A 14,288-nucleotide genomic window follows, 5' to 3' on the forward strand; every position below is an offset into this window, starting at 1 on the left:
TCCTGCCATGATCAGAGCTCATAGCTCAATAACACCCTATACTTATATTGTCTTCTACAGATAACGGGAAATATGAAGAGCATTCTTGCTTCGCCCATTTAGCCAGTCCTTTTAAGGGAATAATTCACATTCTAACATAATTATACTTTTCTACGATCTCAGTTAGCTTCCAGCCAAACAAAGATTGTTCATGGAGATAAATAGTACGGACTTTATTGGTGAAAACTGGTGGTTCTTAATGTTATGGGATTAGAATTGTTTATTTGTGATTACGATAAAGCAACTAAGATTATGCGACAAATGTATTATGTCAATGAACGGCATAAGGAGGTGAAAGAGTAATAACCATCCTGGCTCACCTACATTCAGTTGAAAAGTCTTTCAAAAACGAATATTTGTTTTTCTGCCCCCCCCTTTTTTTTTAAGGCGAAATTCAAACAGCGATGAAACAAAACAATTTTTACAATATGACGTACTCATATAATTTATATTTTAAGTGTTGTTTCCTGAAAATTTTATGTGGAATCACTAAAAATTGAGGACGCATTTAAGCTTCGGAAGGTGTGTTCTATTCCATACAAAGATTTGGCTGGCATAAAATACGTTATTTCGAAAGTAATTCATACATATCGAATGCTTTCAAATCAATAGGAATAATACAAATGCAATGTCGCATATAGTTGAATTGGTTAGTTGACTTCGAACGTTAGTTTGCCTACTTCGCTCTCACAAAACACAATATTGACATCACTGATACTACATTTAATACTCTTACTTGCCACAAGGAAGAGGGCATAAAAATATAATTTTAGAAAAGAAACTTAGAAAGTACATTTAAAAATTTTTTGGGAAATTAGGCCTTTTGTTTAAAAATAAATAAATAAATAAAACCGATGTTTTGAACTAAGTCTGCAAAATAAAATCTGTTACCTGAATTAAGATTCAAATTACATTATTACAAGGGACATGCACAGTGCAAGCATAAAAAAAAAGCACTTAAAAACGACGCATACTACATTTACAAAATTTGGAAACAGTACAAAATAACTTAGTTCTTCAGTCTTCACTAAAAATAAACATATACATGTTTACTTTTAAAGTGGTGACATGTAGCCAACAAGGATACCTTGAAACTGTTCGCTACAGACAGAATCCAAGTTGACACATCCTACCGTCGGATCACACCCCAAACTAAATAAACAAATCTCGTAATCTAAGCAGTGGGAACAAAAACTGAAAATCTTCCGAAGTTGTGTTTTATTTGGGAAGGATGCTGCGTTGAAAATAGTTAACAAGGCGTAAAAAATGACACTGTTAGTATTGAAAAATGAAATATCTCTTAATATAAATTTAAAAAAAAAATCGTCACACAGTATCACAATTTAATAGCTAGAGTCTTTCTATTACTAGCAATTTTGCTCTCAAAGGATTACTAAGAGAATTTCAATTATAACGGAAAGAACAGATAGAAAAAGAAAGAACTTGTACCACCACTAATCTCCCAGAGAAACGATCACTTGAGTTTTTAAATATTAAAGAAAGGATTGAAAAATCCTTTTAAAGTGTTTATTTTAACATATCTGAGAATATATCGCTTTAACATTCACATGATCATATGTATTAAGCATTGATGAAAGCTACAAGCCCGCGCGTACAATCTGTTTACAGTTGTAAGCCAGCAGTAAAACTGGGCAACTTATCCGCCTGATTGTTCACTATAGTCACGTCCTAAGTTCTTCAGACAGATTACTGAAATATAGCTGAGCAGCCCACGACCGTTGCAACTAATTATGTACTTGAAATATTTCGAAGAATTTCTTGTGTGAATAAAAAGTAACATGCATGTTATGCTAAAAATGTTTTAAGCGTTGTTTCATCAGCGTAATCTATAGATCTACACCATCAAAAATACATAATAAATAATAGTGCAATAAATCATTAATAATCCCTTCCTACTTATACTTTTCTTTAATTATGCTCTTTACATAATAACGAGGAATGTATCTTTTAAAGATTTGCTATCTTTCTCTGTCCATTAGCGTTGCTGGTAAACAATTAAATTTCATTAGTTAGATAACGTTGATAAATACTAAAGTTGAGCGCTCCATGATTTCATGTACACACTTATTTAATACTTTGTATTAAATATTTAATACAAAGTATTGAATAAGTATGCAGCATATGTAAGTGTACTTGCGTGTGCTATTTGTTGTTAATTTTCGAAGACATTAAACACATACAATTCTGCTATTCATTCTTTTAACGTATTTCTATAATTTCTATATTAATTCTATAATTAATTTATAATGTTATATTAACTTCTATCAAAAAACTTAAACTTTTTTAGATTTTACAAGAAAAATATATAAAATACATTTTTATATATTATATAGAATTGTTATATGAAATAATTTACAATTTTATTATTATTATTATTATTATTATTATTATTATTATTATTATTATTATTATTATTATTATTTCATGAATATATTTCCAATATCATTAATATAATTTAATTTTTTTATTTGTGTCAGTTTATCAAGATGGGATATTGAAGTTTATCAAATAAAAACGCAGGAATAGTGGAAAACTAATTGAAAATAACTTATCTGTATGATAGAGTTCAAAGTCTCCCGCAAGCCAGTGGAACAATTTTGACAAAAAATACGATCATTTTTCTACTTAAGCAGTGAACTAGGATATTTTAAAAGGATAAGTGAAATTTTAAACAGTATTTATCAAACATATGATTGCTTATATTGTAAACATCACATACCCCCCCCACCCAAAAAAAGGATTTCATGAGTTTGTGTTCGTCTTGTTAATTCTCACCTAAACTTGTTAAAGTTTATAAGAAAATATGATTGGATTTTTAACTCTACACTTTATAGATATTTAAACTGAAGAAATGCAATACGCCAATTAATAACTGTTACACGGAAAAATATATAAACTCTAATCCTGATGATTCTTACTGTAAAGTACTCAGGATCCACTTCAATGTGTACATTATATATTTATATTAAACTGAGTTTTTTTTTTTTTTAAACCATAATACTTTTATATTTTGTAACATTATAAATGTTTTTTAAGTACTCTGTATTTATCATTTATTCATATGTAAACCGAAAATTATAGTTTAGTTATTTTCTCGAATGCAAATATTTTTGTTTACTTTGATAAAGTAAAGAAAAAGGCCCAGCTTACAAAGATGTATCCATAAATTTTTCTCTTGATAATTTTGACTTGTGAGTATTTCCATACGATTATTGATCGTCAAAAGATGGCTACGTTTTAAATGGCATAAACATAATATATTATAATGCCACGAAGTGACTCAGAAGAGGTGTAGCCTACACGAAGTTGTCGACCTGGTTGGCTGCGCATGTAGCGTCTTTGCTCTTCGACCAAACAGGTTTGAATTCGAATTCCATGAGGGCGCAAATCTTTAGGAATGATTTTTGGTGCTGCTTGCATTTCGTTTTAAGATGAGACCACCATGCGGCTTAGTGATAGCCTGAAGTGCTTTGAAAGAACAACTTTTTCAAAGACTTGAGGCTTTCCCGATTATTTTATTTAATCTTTATCTCACCGTGAGTGGGACTCTAATAAAAAAATAATAAAATAAAAATTGTCTGATGCAGAAAAAAAAGCATTTCTGCATGTGACAAGCATGCTACAATATCAACATCTCTTTCGCTCAAGAGCCTAATTTACACCAAACAAACTCTTAATTATATACAAATCCCAAATCTGTCAATGCTTGAAATACTACTCATATATTTGGAGTTGCGAACCTAAAACTTCCCTTAAAATCCTTGATGCTATACAGAGGCAAGCAATTAGGCTCATAGATGATCCCTGTCTTATAGATCCACTTTCTGTTGCACCTGTTTATACAACAAGAGCAGCAGCAGCAGTAGCTGCAAATACATTGAACCGACTTCTCTTCTTTTTTATTCCATCTACCTCTGTCCTCTTGAACAGCCTTCCTCATGAAGTATTCCCAAACAACTGCAACCTGCAACTCTTAAAATATAATAATAATAATAATAATAACATCAATAACCTTCTATCTCAGTCTTCATCTGCAACCCACGCAAGGCATTGATGTGCTTATCCCTCAACTTCTCCTATATGGGATCAATATATATATATATATATATATATATATATATATATATATATATATATATATATATATCACTTTTATAAATAAATATATATATATATATTTATCACTTTTATCCTGCACACATTTGCACACACCTTTCACTGGAAATTAACCTCCGTTCTTCACGCGACAACCCTGTAATGTTGGCCCACAGGGACTCATTCTTCCTTGCCAGTGTTCTACTTCATCTCATAAGCGTTCAATCAGGTTTAGATGATCATGCTCTGAATTGATGATTCCATTGGGGAATTTCAGGTTGTTGTTCTAGAACGAAACCATACTAGACTGTGTGCAAGGGAAGGAAACAGAGTGTGTTTTTGGTACACGTATAGCGTATAGTCACAGCATTATTTAGAAAATGGAGGTGTACTTCTCCGTACATCATTTTAGTATCAATAAAACGTAGTGAATCAATCCATCGGACGAAAAACTCTCCCACTCCATTTCCATAACCTTGGTTTGCAGTAAGAACAATGCAGTCCTACTCATAATCTTTTCCCATCTGCTTCTAGGTTGAGTGTGGTGTCAGTCTGTGTTAGCATGTTTTTTTTGCATCGTGTTCTGCCGAGGTGTTCCAATACTTTTTAGCAACGTGTGTGTCTGACAGAGAGAGAGAGAGAGAGAGAGAGAGAGGTGAGGTACACTTCTCCTTAGATCCTGGTTTTAGTACACTAAACTAACTTTCGGGGAGTTACTCTCTGAGGGAGTTAAAAATGTGGATCTGAGTAACATACCATTTTAAATGATTTTGGATTTCGTAATTCAAACAAAATAATAAATGAAGTAGTTTACACTTGGCCCTACGACTACTAAATTATGTATGACACTCACATTTTATCTACTGGAAGACAACTGGTTATGTTTCTTGGCTTATATATCAGGAATTGTTGGACCACAGCTATAATATTGACGGGGAAAGGATCTCCGCATTTTAGTAGAGAAGTCTGTGGGCCATGTTTGGACCCAAAATTGAGTCCAAAGCTTAACAACTGTCCAAAGTCAAACATAGGCTAACAACCATCCCGTTTTTTGTTTTTTTTTAATGTAGTTTTTGGATTATATCATGAAAATGCAAAAGTATTCTTTCTTTTTGCTGACTTTTCAATCGATAAAGTTTTAAAGCAATTTTTTGGTAATTTTAATAAAATAAATTTGATTTAGATGTATAGAATTTTACAGATGGAACGAGGAGAGAAAAGTAAGTCTGCAAGGAACAATCGGACTTGAAAACTTAATATTTTTAATGCTTAATACCAAACTTAATATCAAATGCTAATAAAAGGTATACAAAAGGTATATATATATATATATATATATATATATATATATATATATATATATACACACAGACCCCTGGGCAGCGCTTGTGTCTTTTAAGTGAGAATACAACAAGGATTGTATTCTCATAAACGTTGATCAAAGTTTCGAAGCGTTCAAAGATTCTACATATATTATGCTTTGAAATAAGGTTGGATCTTTACTATTCCCTATTTATATATAAATTCCATTGCCGAAACGAAGCTATATTGCTTTCGCTTTGAAAATTACTTAATAAAGAAATAAATTCCATTGCCGAAATGAAGCTTCATAAAACTTCCGCTTTGAAAATTACTTAATATTTCTCTTACTAAAAATAATAAAGAAATAATTGATTAAAGATAAGAGCCAATCTGATATCACAAACAATCTATTGTTTAATGAGATAGAAATACATTGTTTAAAGAGATAGAAAACATACGATTTCCATGTGAATAATAGACATGTACTAATCTTAAGAAATGCAATATGCCAATATATATTAGGTGTTGAAAGTAAATAGATTATTAAAACCGTTTTTTGATTATTTTCTAAAAACTATTTCCTTTAATTGGTTAGAAGTTTTAGTTGTCAAAAAACTCTATATATAAAAATAAGTTTTCTTTAAGAAATATAAATTTTCGTGATAGAAAATGATTGACAGTAATAGTAAATCTAAACTATATCATAGCATTTCAGAGAAGTTTATTTTCTAAACAACAAAAAAAAAATAATAGACGGCAATTTTTTATGCTGACGAATGAACTTAACACTAGCAATTAATTAATGAAGTGAAAATTACAAACCTGAATATATTTTTCAAACTTTCCATCTATTCATAGCTATCGAAATTTTAAAATAAAAAAGCGATCCCATAATAATAATAATAATAATAATAATAATAAAAATTCAGCTTTTAAAATGTTTCGTCTATACATAATATTTAATAATATTTATAAAATATGGACGTTTTTCTTAACTTGATATATAAATATAGTACATTAAAACATAATCAATTGAAGTATATATATGACAAGAAAAACATATTCCATACCGATGCATGTCCAGAAAAAAATGCAATATGCCAATGTTATTCATCATCAACAAATTATGGGGTTCTTTCTCTGCATTTTTCTAGTACTGTTCTCCTAATTTGACCTTACGTTTTGTTTTAACAAGAATGAATGATTCCCTTCATTTCATTTTACCTTTAGCCCTACAAAGAGGGGTGGAGACAATACAAGCAGAAGAATAGTTGTAAATACAACACACCCAATTCTCGAAGACAAGGGCGTTTCTGATTGGTTTACGAAGAAAAAGTAATAAAACATCAGTTCAAAGGTTTGTGGATGTTTCTTCCAGTAAAATGGTCGTAACTGATAAGATTGATTAAAAAATTTTAAAAAAATTAGAAATTGATGTAAAAGTTAATTTTTAAATTAACTTATAATTAATTTTTAAAATTCACCATTAAGTTTTTATGATATTTAAACTACTTTATTAAACATAAACTGTACAACTACAAAAAAAAAAAAAAAAAAAAAAAACAATCGACCGTGAGATGCGGTGATTGATTCATTCAATCCAATACCCTTGGAAGGTAACGGATGGCAATGCTCTAGCCAATGAAGTTCTAACTGAGGCTCGGCTATTGCTGTTACCCTCCTGCCATGATCAGAGCTTTAATAGCTCAACAACAGCTTATCCCTACACTGCCCTCTACAGATAACGAGGAATATGAAAAGCATTCTTGCTTCGCCCCTTTAAGCCAGTCCTTATAAGAACAACTACAAAAAAAAAAAAAGTATTTTTATTCAATTACTTATGAATTTCCGGATAGAATAATTTCAAATGAACTTTATAGTATTTAAAATATAACGTAATATTGGTTATTACGGATAAATTTTTGGTAGTTTTCCTTTTAACTTATATAATTTAAACATTCAGAAATTATTAATTCTTACTTATATCGCATATTCTACACATTAAGCATGGTTTGTACTACTGATCAAGTGTTAATTATATTACCAGTGGAATGTCAAGAACGAACAAAGCACTGTTCAAGCTTAAGTAAAAATTGTTATAATAATTAATCCTACGTTTTTCTATTTACTTCTAATAATAATAATAATAAAGAAAAACACTAAGTATAAGTATTCTGGAGACAAAATGTACAAATGCAGTACTACAACACATGCAACATACTATCTACTACAGAGTACAAACTGGCATGTTATAGTCAAATAACTTGACATTCCTAACCCAATTATATTCTGATAGGGATTATTCCTATCTTTATTGTTCTCTGACTGTTTTATAGTTTATACGTGGAAACTATGAAACACAAAAGCACTGATATTTTCATATGAGAACAAGCTATTTCCCATTCAGCTGAAAAGCACACCATACAAATGTTCATAGTTGGCTAAACAAGATTGTAGGCTAGATCATCGCAATCAGATGTCATCGTTTTGTAAGTCCGCTAAAGGAGGTGTTCTTTTAGTGGAAGAAATATCAACTTTTAAAACTTTAATTTTTACTTAGACAGTTTTAACCTTTGCTCATTCATGTTCTACATTTATATTCGTCATTGTGCATTTTAGTTTTATGGCGTTATGTTTACATGCATGTATGAATATGTTTGTGATTATAAAATTTTAGTGAATCAAAATCAAATTCCAAAATGTCATTACTAACCAGTAATTAGGATTGAATACTTTAATAACATTTTGGGATTTCATTTTATTATGGTATATTTTAAGTTAAATCCAAAATATTTTTTCTCATTTATAGATATTTTTATAAATAATCATACACCATAAATTTACAATAATAATAATTATAAATAATTTTCAAATGCGTAACGTAAATTATAAAAATGTTTCAGTTCATATACAATGGCATTTTGATAATTTTAAATTTTATTTAATTTTAATCGGAGATTATTAAGGTGGGATTGCTTTCATGCAATATGCGTGATATAAATATTTCAGTTAATAATATACATGTATATGTATGTATATGATTTTTTCTTTAATGAAATATGTTTTCATGTTGTAAGTAGCACAAAGAAACAACACAAACAGATCAACTGGGTGAAATCTGTATTTCCCATGTCACATCACATCACTTACACATGTTAATTGTGATGGGATACAGAGGGCGCCTCAGTGGCTGAGGAAACACATATGACATTACTATCTCTAGAGGCATCATTCAACACTTATCATCCTTGCCAGATTTAGGGTACTCCACAAGGTATTTCAGATACACAGAGGAGCGCGTCTTTAGACTATGGTCACTGAGATCGTTTTAAAAAAACATAAGAGCTATCACGATTCATACAAAAATGTACTTGGATGTTCGTAAGTGCGCGGATAATTGTTCAGAACTTCTCTCACACTAGAAACCAAAGAGGAAAAAATAATTTAGCTTGTAGTGCTATGTTACAAAGAAACATATATATGGAAGATTAGAATAATTAATAGAAAGCTTACTTCTTATCCAAATTCTCATTAGGCTACATAGCAGTATTTTTTTTTTGTTTAAAAATCATAGATTTTTAATGTTCGGATTTTTTTCTTTCATTGGTTTGGTAGAAGTTATTATTATTATTATTTTTTTTTTTTATAAGCGTTCTGCAAATTTCTTTTAATAACATCAGCTGACGCTATTTATTATTCTTATTTTAAACTCTTTGAGATTAAAGTTTCTTTTCTTATTTTTAATTATATTTATTTTATTTTAATTTTTTATGTTCAGAAAACAGGCAAACATTTGGAGTTGTGCTCACGCACGCACACACACACACAAACTAACTAACTAACTTAGAGTCGGAACAAAGAGTACAACTGACAGCATAAAAAATGTGCGCATAAATTCGAACACACACACACACACACACACACACATACTATAAATAATGATTACTGCGTCTTCAAGAACAAGACGTCAATATTAGAAGTACCTTGCAAGATTCGCGAATGTTTTCTTACTTGAATGGTGAACAATTCTTTTAAATTCTCTCTCACTAAAATGACTTTTAGAATCGATTTTTAGGAGACTTTTTGAGATGGCAAACAAAAATAGAGACAGACGCAGTATCGTTACATGACATATTTAAAACATTTATTTAAGTAAAACAAAAACTTGAAGCTTTCCATTTTCTTTAAGAAATAATCCCCCCCCCCCCAAAAAAAACCAAGTTGCTGATATATCTTAGCTATTCTTTTCTAGTCGCGCCTGATGGACTGATACTGTAGTTAACTAACGATGCTTACTCATCTAATTATCTTACAAATCTGATTAAAAATAAGCCTTTAAATTAATTTATTTACATAACATTTTTAAATTGATTTAGTTTTTTTTATTTTAAATTTATTTATATATTTTTGTGAACAGACATTAAGCTAATAACGCACTCCCTCCGATAAACTACAAAGAATTAACGATCATCAGATTCCATTTTAATTATTGCGTCTTTATTGTGTGAACTTCTAAAGCAATGTAGTGAGTAGCGTCCCCTTTAATTCCTGTTTAATTGTTGTTTGATACAATAGCGCCCTCTTTAATTATTGTTTGATACAAAATATCACTGAATTTGCAAAGAAAAAAATGTAATTTTGAAAAACTCGATATTGTTGAATATAAATATATTATCTTAAAAGAAATAACTGTAGAACGTATTTTGAAGCCACAATAGGTTGACGATAAATTAATCATTCCCTAATGTATTATATATATAATATATTGTATAATATTATATAACATATAATATCTATTATTATATAATATTATATAATATATTATTTCATATAATATCTACTATTATATATTAATATCATATAATATCTACTAATTTACTAAGCTTCTGAAAATAAAATATTTTCGCTTTAAAAGTATAATCGAGGCTATTCTTAATCCACTACTAACTGATAAGCAGACAGTTTTCAAACATCAAACACGTCTTATGACTTACTTTTTAATTTCCATTGATACCCGAAACTTTTTTTTCTAAAAAGTTAAATTTTTTTAGGTTTAATATAATTTACTATTAAAATAAATAAAATTGTCTACAATTAGTTATATCTTTGGATATTTAGAATATATTAACATAAAATTGTATTTACATATTGAATAAAATAAATAGAATTATTTATAATCTGTATTATATATTGCAAACGGAAGTTAAGCACACGTGTGATTTTTATTTGTGTGGATAGATTCCTTGCATTTTAATAATGCTATCGGAAGTATATGATCATTACTTATATTGAAGAAAATGCAGAAATTGTATTTCTTATTTTTTACCATGGATATATTTTTATATTAGGTCGATTTTTTTCCATTCAAATAATTCAAGAATTCCAAGTCTGACTATTCAGTTAAAAGCAATGTGCCCTTTCGTGGTATCTAGATATTTCTATCAAAGTTTTTATTATATATTTTTTTTTTTTAAGTGAAAGAATAAAGCATGGAGAATACTTGACCGAGAATAAATGATCTGAATTAATTCCCGCGCACTTATATTCGGAAATAAATAAATAATCAACATTTTAACTTAATATCACGAACGATCACAGCTCAAAGTTGTACTGAAAAAAAAAAAAAAAAAAAAAACTTCATCAGTGACCAAAGTCCTCTGACCGCAGATCTCACCACAAGACCAGATAAAATTTCACGTCTGAGTAAAAATAAACATCTTCACTGATATAAGAACAGTGTGTGCTCCGAGGAAAAAAGTTATGTGCATGTAATCACAATGATACGTACATATATGTATACATATATATATATATAATATATTTATATATATATATTAAAAATACCTACAGAACTAAGTGATAAAAGACACGTTGAACCAACTTCCTCTAAATGTATGGCATCGTATGGAAACACTGAGGATGAAGGAAGTTGCCCGTAATTCTTTTCATGGATACATTTTAGTACGTATATTAATACATAGGGACAGTGATGGCATTTGCTGGAGAGAAAGAGATAGAGAGTTCTACGGATTTTGACCTTCGTTCTTTGATGCTATGTAACAGAATAGTCATGGATACAACAGTTCAGGCTGGCGTGATCACCGACAAAAGGGCATTGCGGTGCTGGATACGTATAATTTTTTTTTTAGGACTTGTAGGGATGAAATGTATATGCACGTACTAGAGCTAATAATCAACATCACAACCGACAGCACGACACTAGAATGGCACGTCACTTTCAAGGTAGTGAAACATAAACGAAGTGGAGTAAACGGTGGCTGAAGACAGAGAGAAAAAGAGAGAAACACCCATTTTTTTTTTTTAACACTCTTCCCTGCAACAAAATAACAGAAATATGGAACCCGCCTCGAATACGTATACATTATGGTGGGTGACTTTCTGACGTCTCCCCACGTGGTTCTTTTTTTTTTTTCTTTTTTTTTTTTTTTTCTTTAGCTTTGTTTCAAAACTAACAACTCTCCTTTACCACGTTTGGTCCGTCAGCGCGCGGTGAAAAAAACCGCCGTCAAACTCTTGGAGCTAAGTATACAAACACAACACTCGTCGCCATCTGTGGCTGACTTAGTGGTCCATCTTCTTGTCTGTCTTGGTCGCTACTTCGTTAAAGATATGCTACTGGAAGATGGAATACTAAAAGTCGAGTGTTCGGTACAACGGAGGGTGGTTTAGAAGTATAATAGGAAGCAAACTTTTTTTTTTTTTTTTTTCATCTACTGACAGTAAAAAGGAGGCAAAGTCTAAACTTGGCTTTAGACGAACTGAACCAAGGGAAACAAAATATCGGACCAAACATGGTTGTTAACCCATTCGTTCTGTCGGTTTTTAAATCCCGGCAGAATCTAATAAACTGAAACAATCTGACCTTACGTTTTTCCTGTTGTCGTTGTTTCGTTTGTCTTCGCTGAGGTCGATGCTGATGACTGCTGTTGCGTTTGTGGGGTTTGCTGAGATTGCGTTGATTGGGACTGTTGTGCTGCCGCTAACTTGGCTGCCTGGGCTTGCCTTTCTTGTTCGTTTAGCTCCTTAATGGCTTGGATCTCCTTCTTCAGTTTCATTCTCCTGTTTTGGAACCAGATCTTGATCTGTCGTTCGGTAAGACAGAGGGAGTGCGCCATCTCAATCCGCCGTCTCCGGGTGAGGTAATGGTTCGTATGAAACTCTTTCTCTAGCTCCAACGTCTGATAGCGGGTGTAAGTTTGGCGACCACGACGACGAAGTCCATTAGCACCTAAAAAAAAAAATTAAAATTAAATATCTATATATAATTAAATATATATAAATTAAATTAAATAAATAAATGTCTACATAACGCAATTTAAATTATAAACAATACTAAAAACACTAGCAAATGCACTCATAAAGAACTTTTGTTTTTACATTCTTTACCACAGTATCAATAAGTAGTGACTAAAATGAAGTCAGTTTTATTTCTTTCAAGGACATTGGTCCTTTTTATGAATAGGACTGAGAATGTGTGAAGGTGGACAACTGCTTATAGAATAGTAAGAGTTATTTATTAAAGGACATTTTGGTAAATGCACTTAATAAATTTTTTCCTCGAAACTCATCTTGGATTGTGTGGAAATTCTAGAGGAAGAAAAAGTGACTTTTTTGTGAGTAATATGAGACTGATTTAAACATAAATCACGAGTGATATGTTTCTCCATTTCCCTGCCGGAACTAAAATACGTGAGTAGTTTAGCACAAGCACATAGTTCACTATCCAGTACGGAGTGATACATAGTCGATGTTAAGGCAAACAAGAATTGGATGCTCTTCCAGAGGTAGACACTGTTGTGAGAAGATATTCGATATTCTTTCACGACTTTTGTTTTTATTCTCCTCCTGTGTATGTATTTTGTCAGATCACCTTTCAATTTTCTGCGTAAACGACCAAAAAGTATTGAATATCTTACGATAGCTTCTCCAGTAACAGAACTCATCCTTCACATCTTTTTTTTCTTTGTAATTGTTTAGCAACCAAAAACGTTTTTCTTTTCTACTTCTAATCCGAGATTTTGTTTTCTCCAATGAACACTGTTCAATCAACAATGGTGACTGTTCGCATCCCCTCCAGTGATCCTTAAACTTCGTTAAAATCTTGAATTGTCCCAACCAGAATTCGGCCATTTTTTTTTCGAATTATAATAACCGAACGCACAAACATCATCCCTCACGATATGAACAAGACCTAAGTGAAAGATCAATCATTCATCATTTTCACGGTATTTGAAATACGAAGTTATATATCAATATTTAACTTAGCTAATTTCTGTTTTAGTTAGATCTCAACAATCATTTTCCACGGAAGCGAAACGCATTGTTGATTTCTGGATTAATAATATGTGTCTTCTTTGTCAGAATATATTAAAGGACAATTACGATTAAACCTGGAGACTTAAAGTTATCGTATAAATAATTGCTTGAAAAAAATGTGAAATTTTCGAAGTCAAAAAAAGAATTTCGTTTGGCATTCCATTTGTAGATTCAAACGCCTATCTTAAAATCAATAATTCTAAAGTTATCACAGCAAAAAATATTATTTAATCTTGGGCACTTTCCTTTCCGATTTTACTATAGTTTATGTTATATACTATAGTAAAATCGGAAAGGCAAATAAAGTGTTTATTTATTTGGATCTTCTCTAATTTATGAGATTACGTAATTTCACACATGTAATCATTTTATGTCTGCTAAAGTCCATGTTTCTCCTTCATATGTTAGGACAAGAAATATGCATTGGTTGAAAGCTTTCCTTTTTAGACTCATAGGGATGTGAGTTGTGAATATGTCTCTCATTTTCACATAAG

The 14,288-nt window shown here is 30.7% G+C and overlaps 1 protein-coding gene across 2 annotated transcripts in view; it reads right to left on the reverse strand.

Moving 5' to 3' along the window:
- The window catches only part of LOC150100174 (homeotic protein ultrabithorax-like), a 148,569-nt gene that overhangs the window by 98,260 nt on the left and 36,021 nt on the right, over positions 1 to 14,288 (reverse strand). Inside the window, exon 2 of one of the 2 annotated variants that reach the window (XR_016549254.1) lies at positions 11,306 to 12,706. Coding sequence is in view for 1 of the 2 variants with exons in the window: in XM_090402876.1 (XP_090259002.1) it covers positions 12,342 to 12,706 (365 nt within the window). In the remaining variant the exon portion in view is untranslated. Of the gene's footprint in view, positions 1 to 8,560; positions 12,707 to 14,288 lie in introns of those variants that run through there. The other variant, XM_090402876.1, reaches the window with a different exon arrangement.

The sequence above is a fragment of the Typopeltis vanoorti genome, chromosome 13 (genome assembly GCF_054136105.1).
Source record: "Typopeltis vanoorti isolate ZY-2024b chromosome 13, IOZ_Tvanoo_1.0, whole genome shotgun sequence".
In the NCBI taxonomy this organism is placed as follows: domain Eukaryota; kingdom Metazoa; phylum Arthropoda; class Arachnida; order Uropygi; family Thelyphonidae; genus Typopeltis; species Typopeltis vanoorti.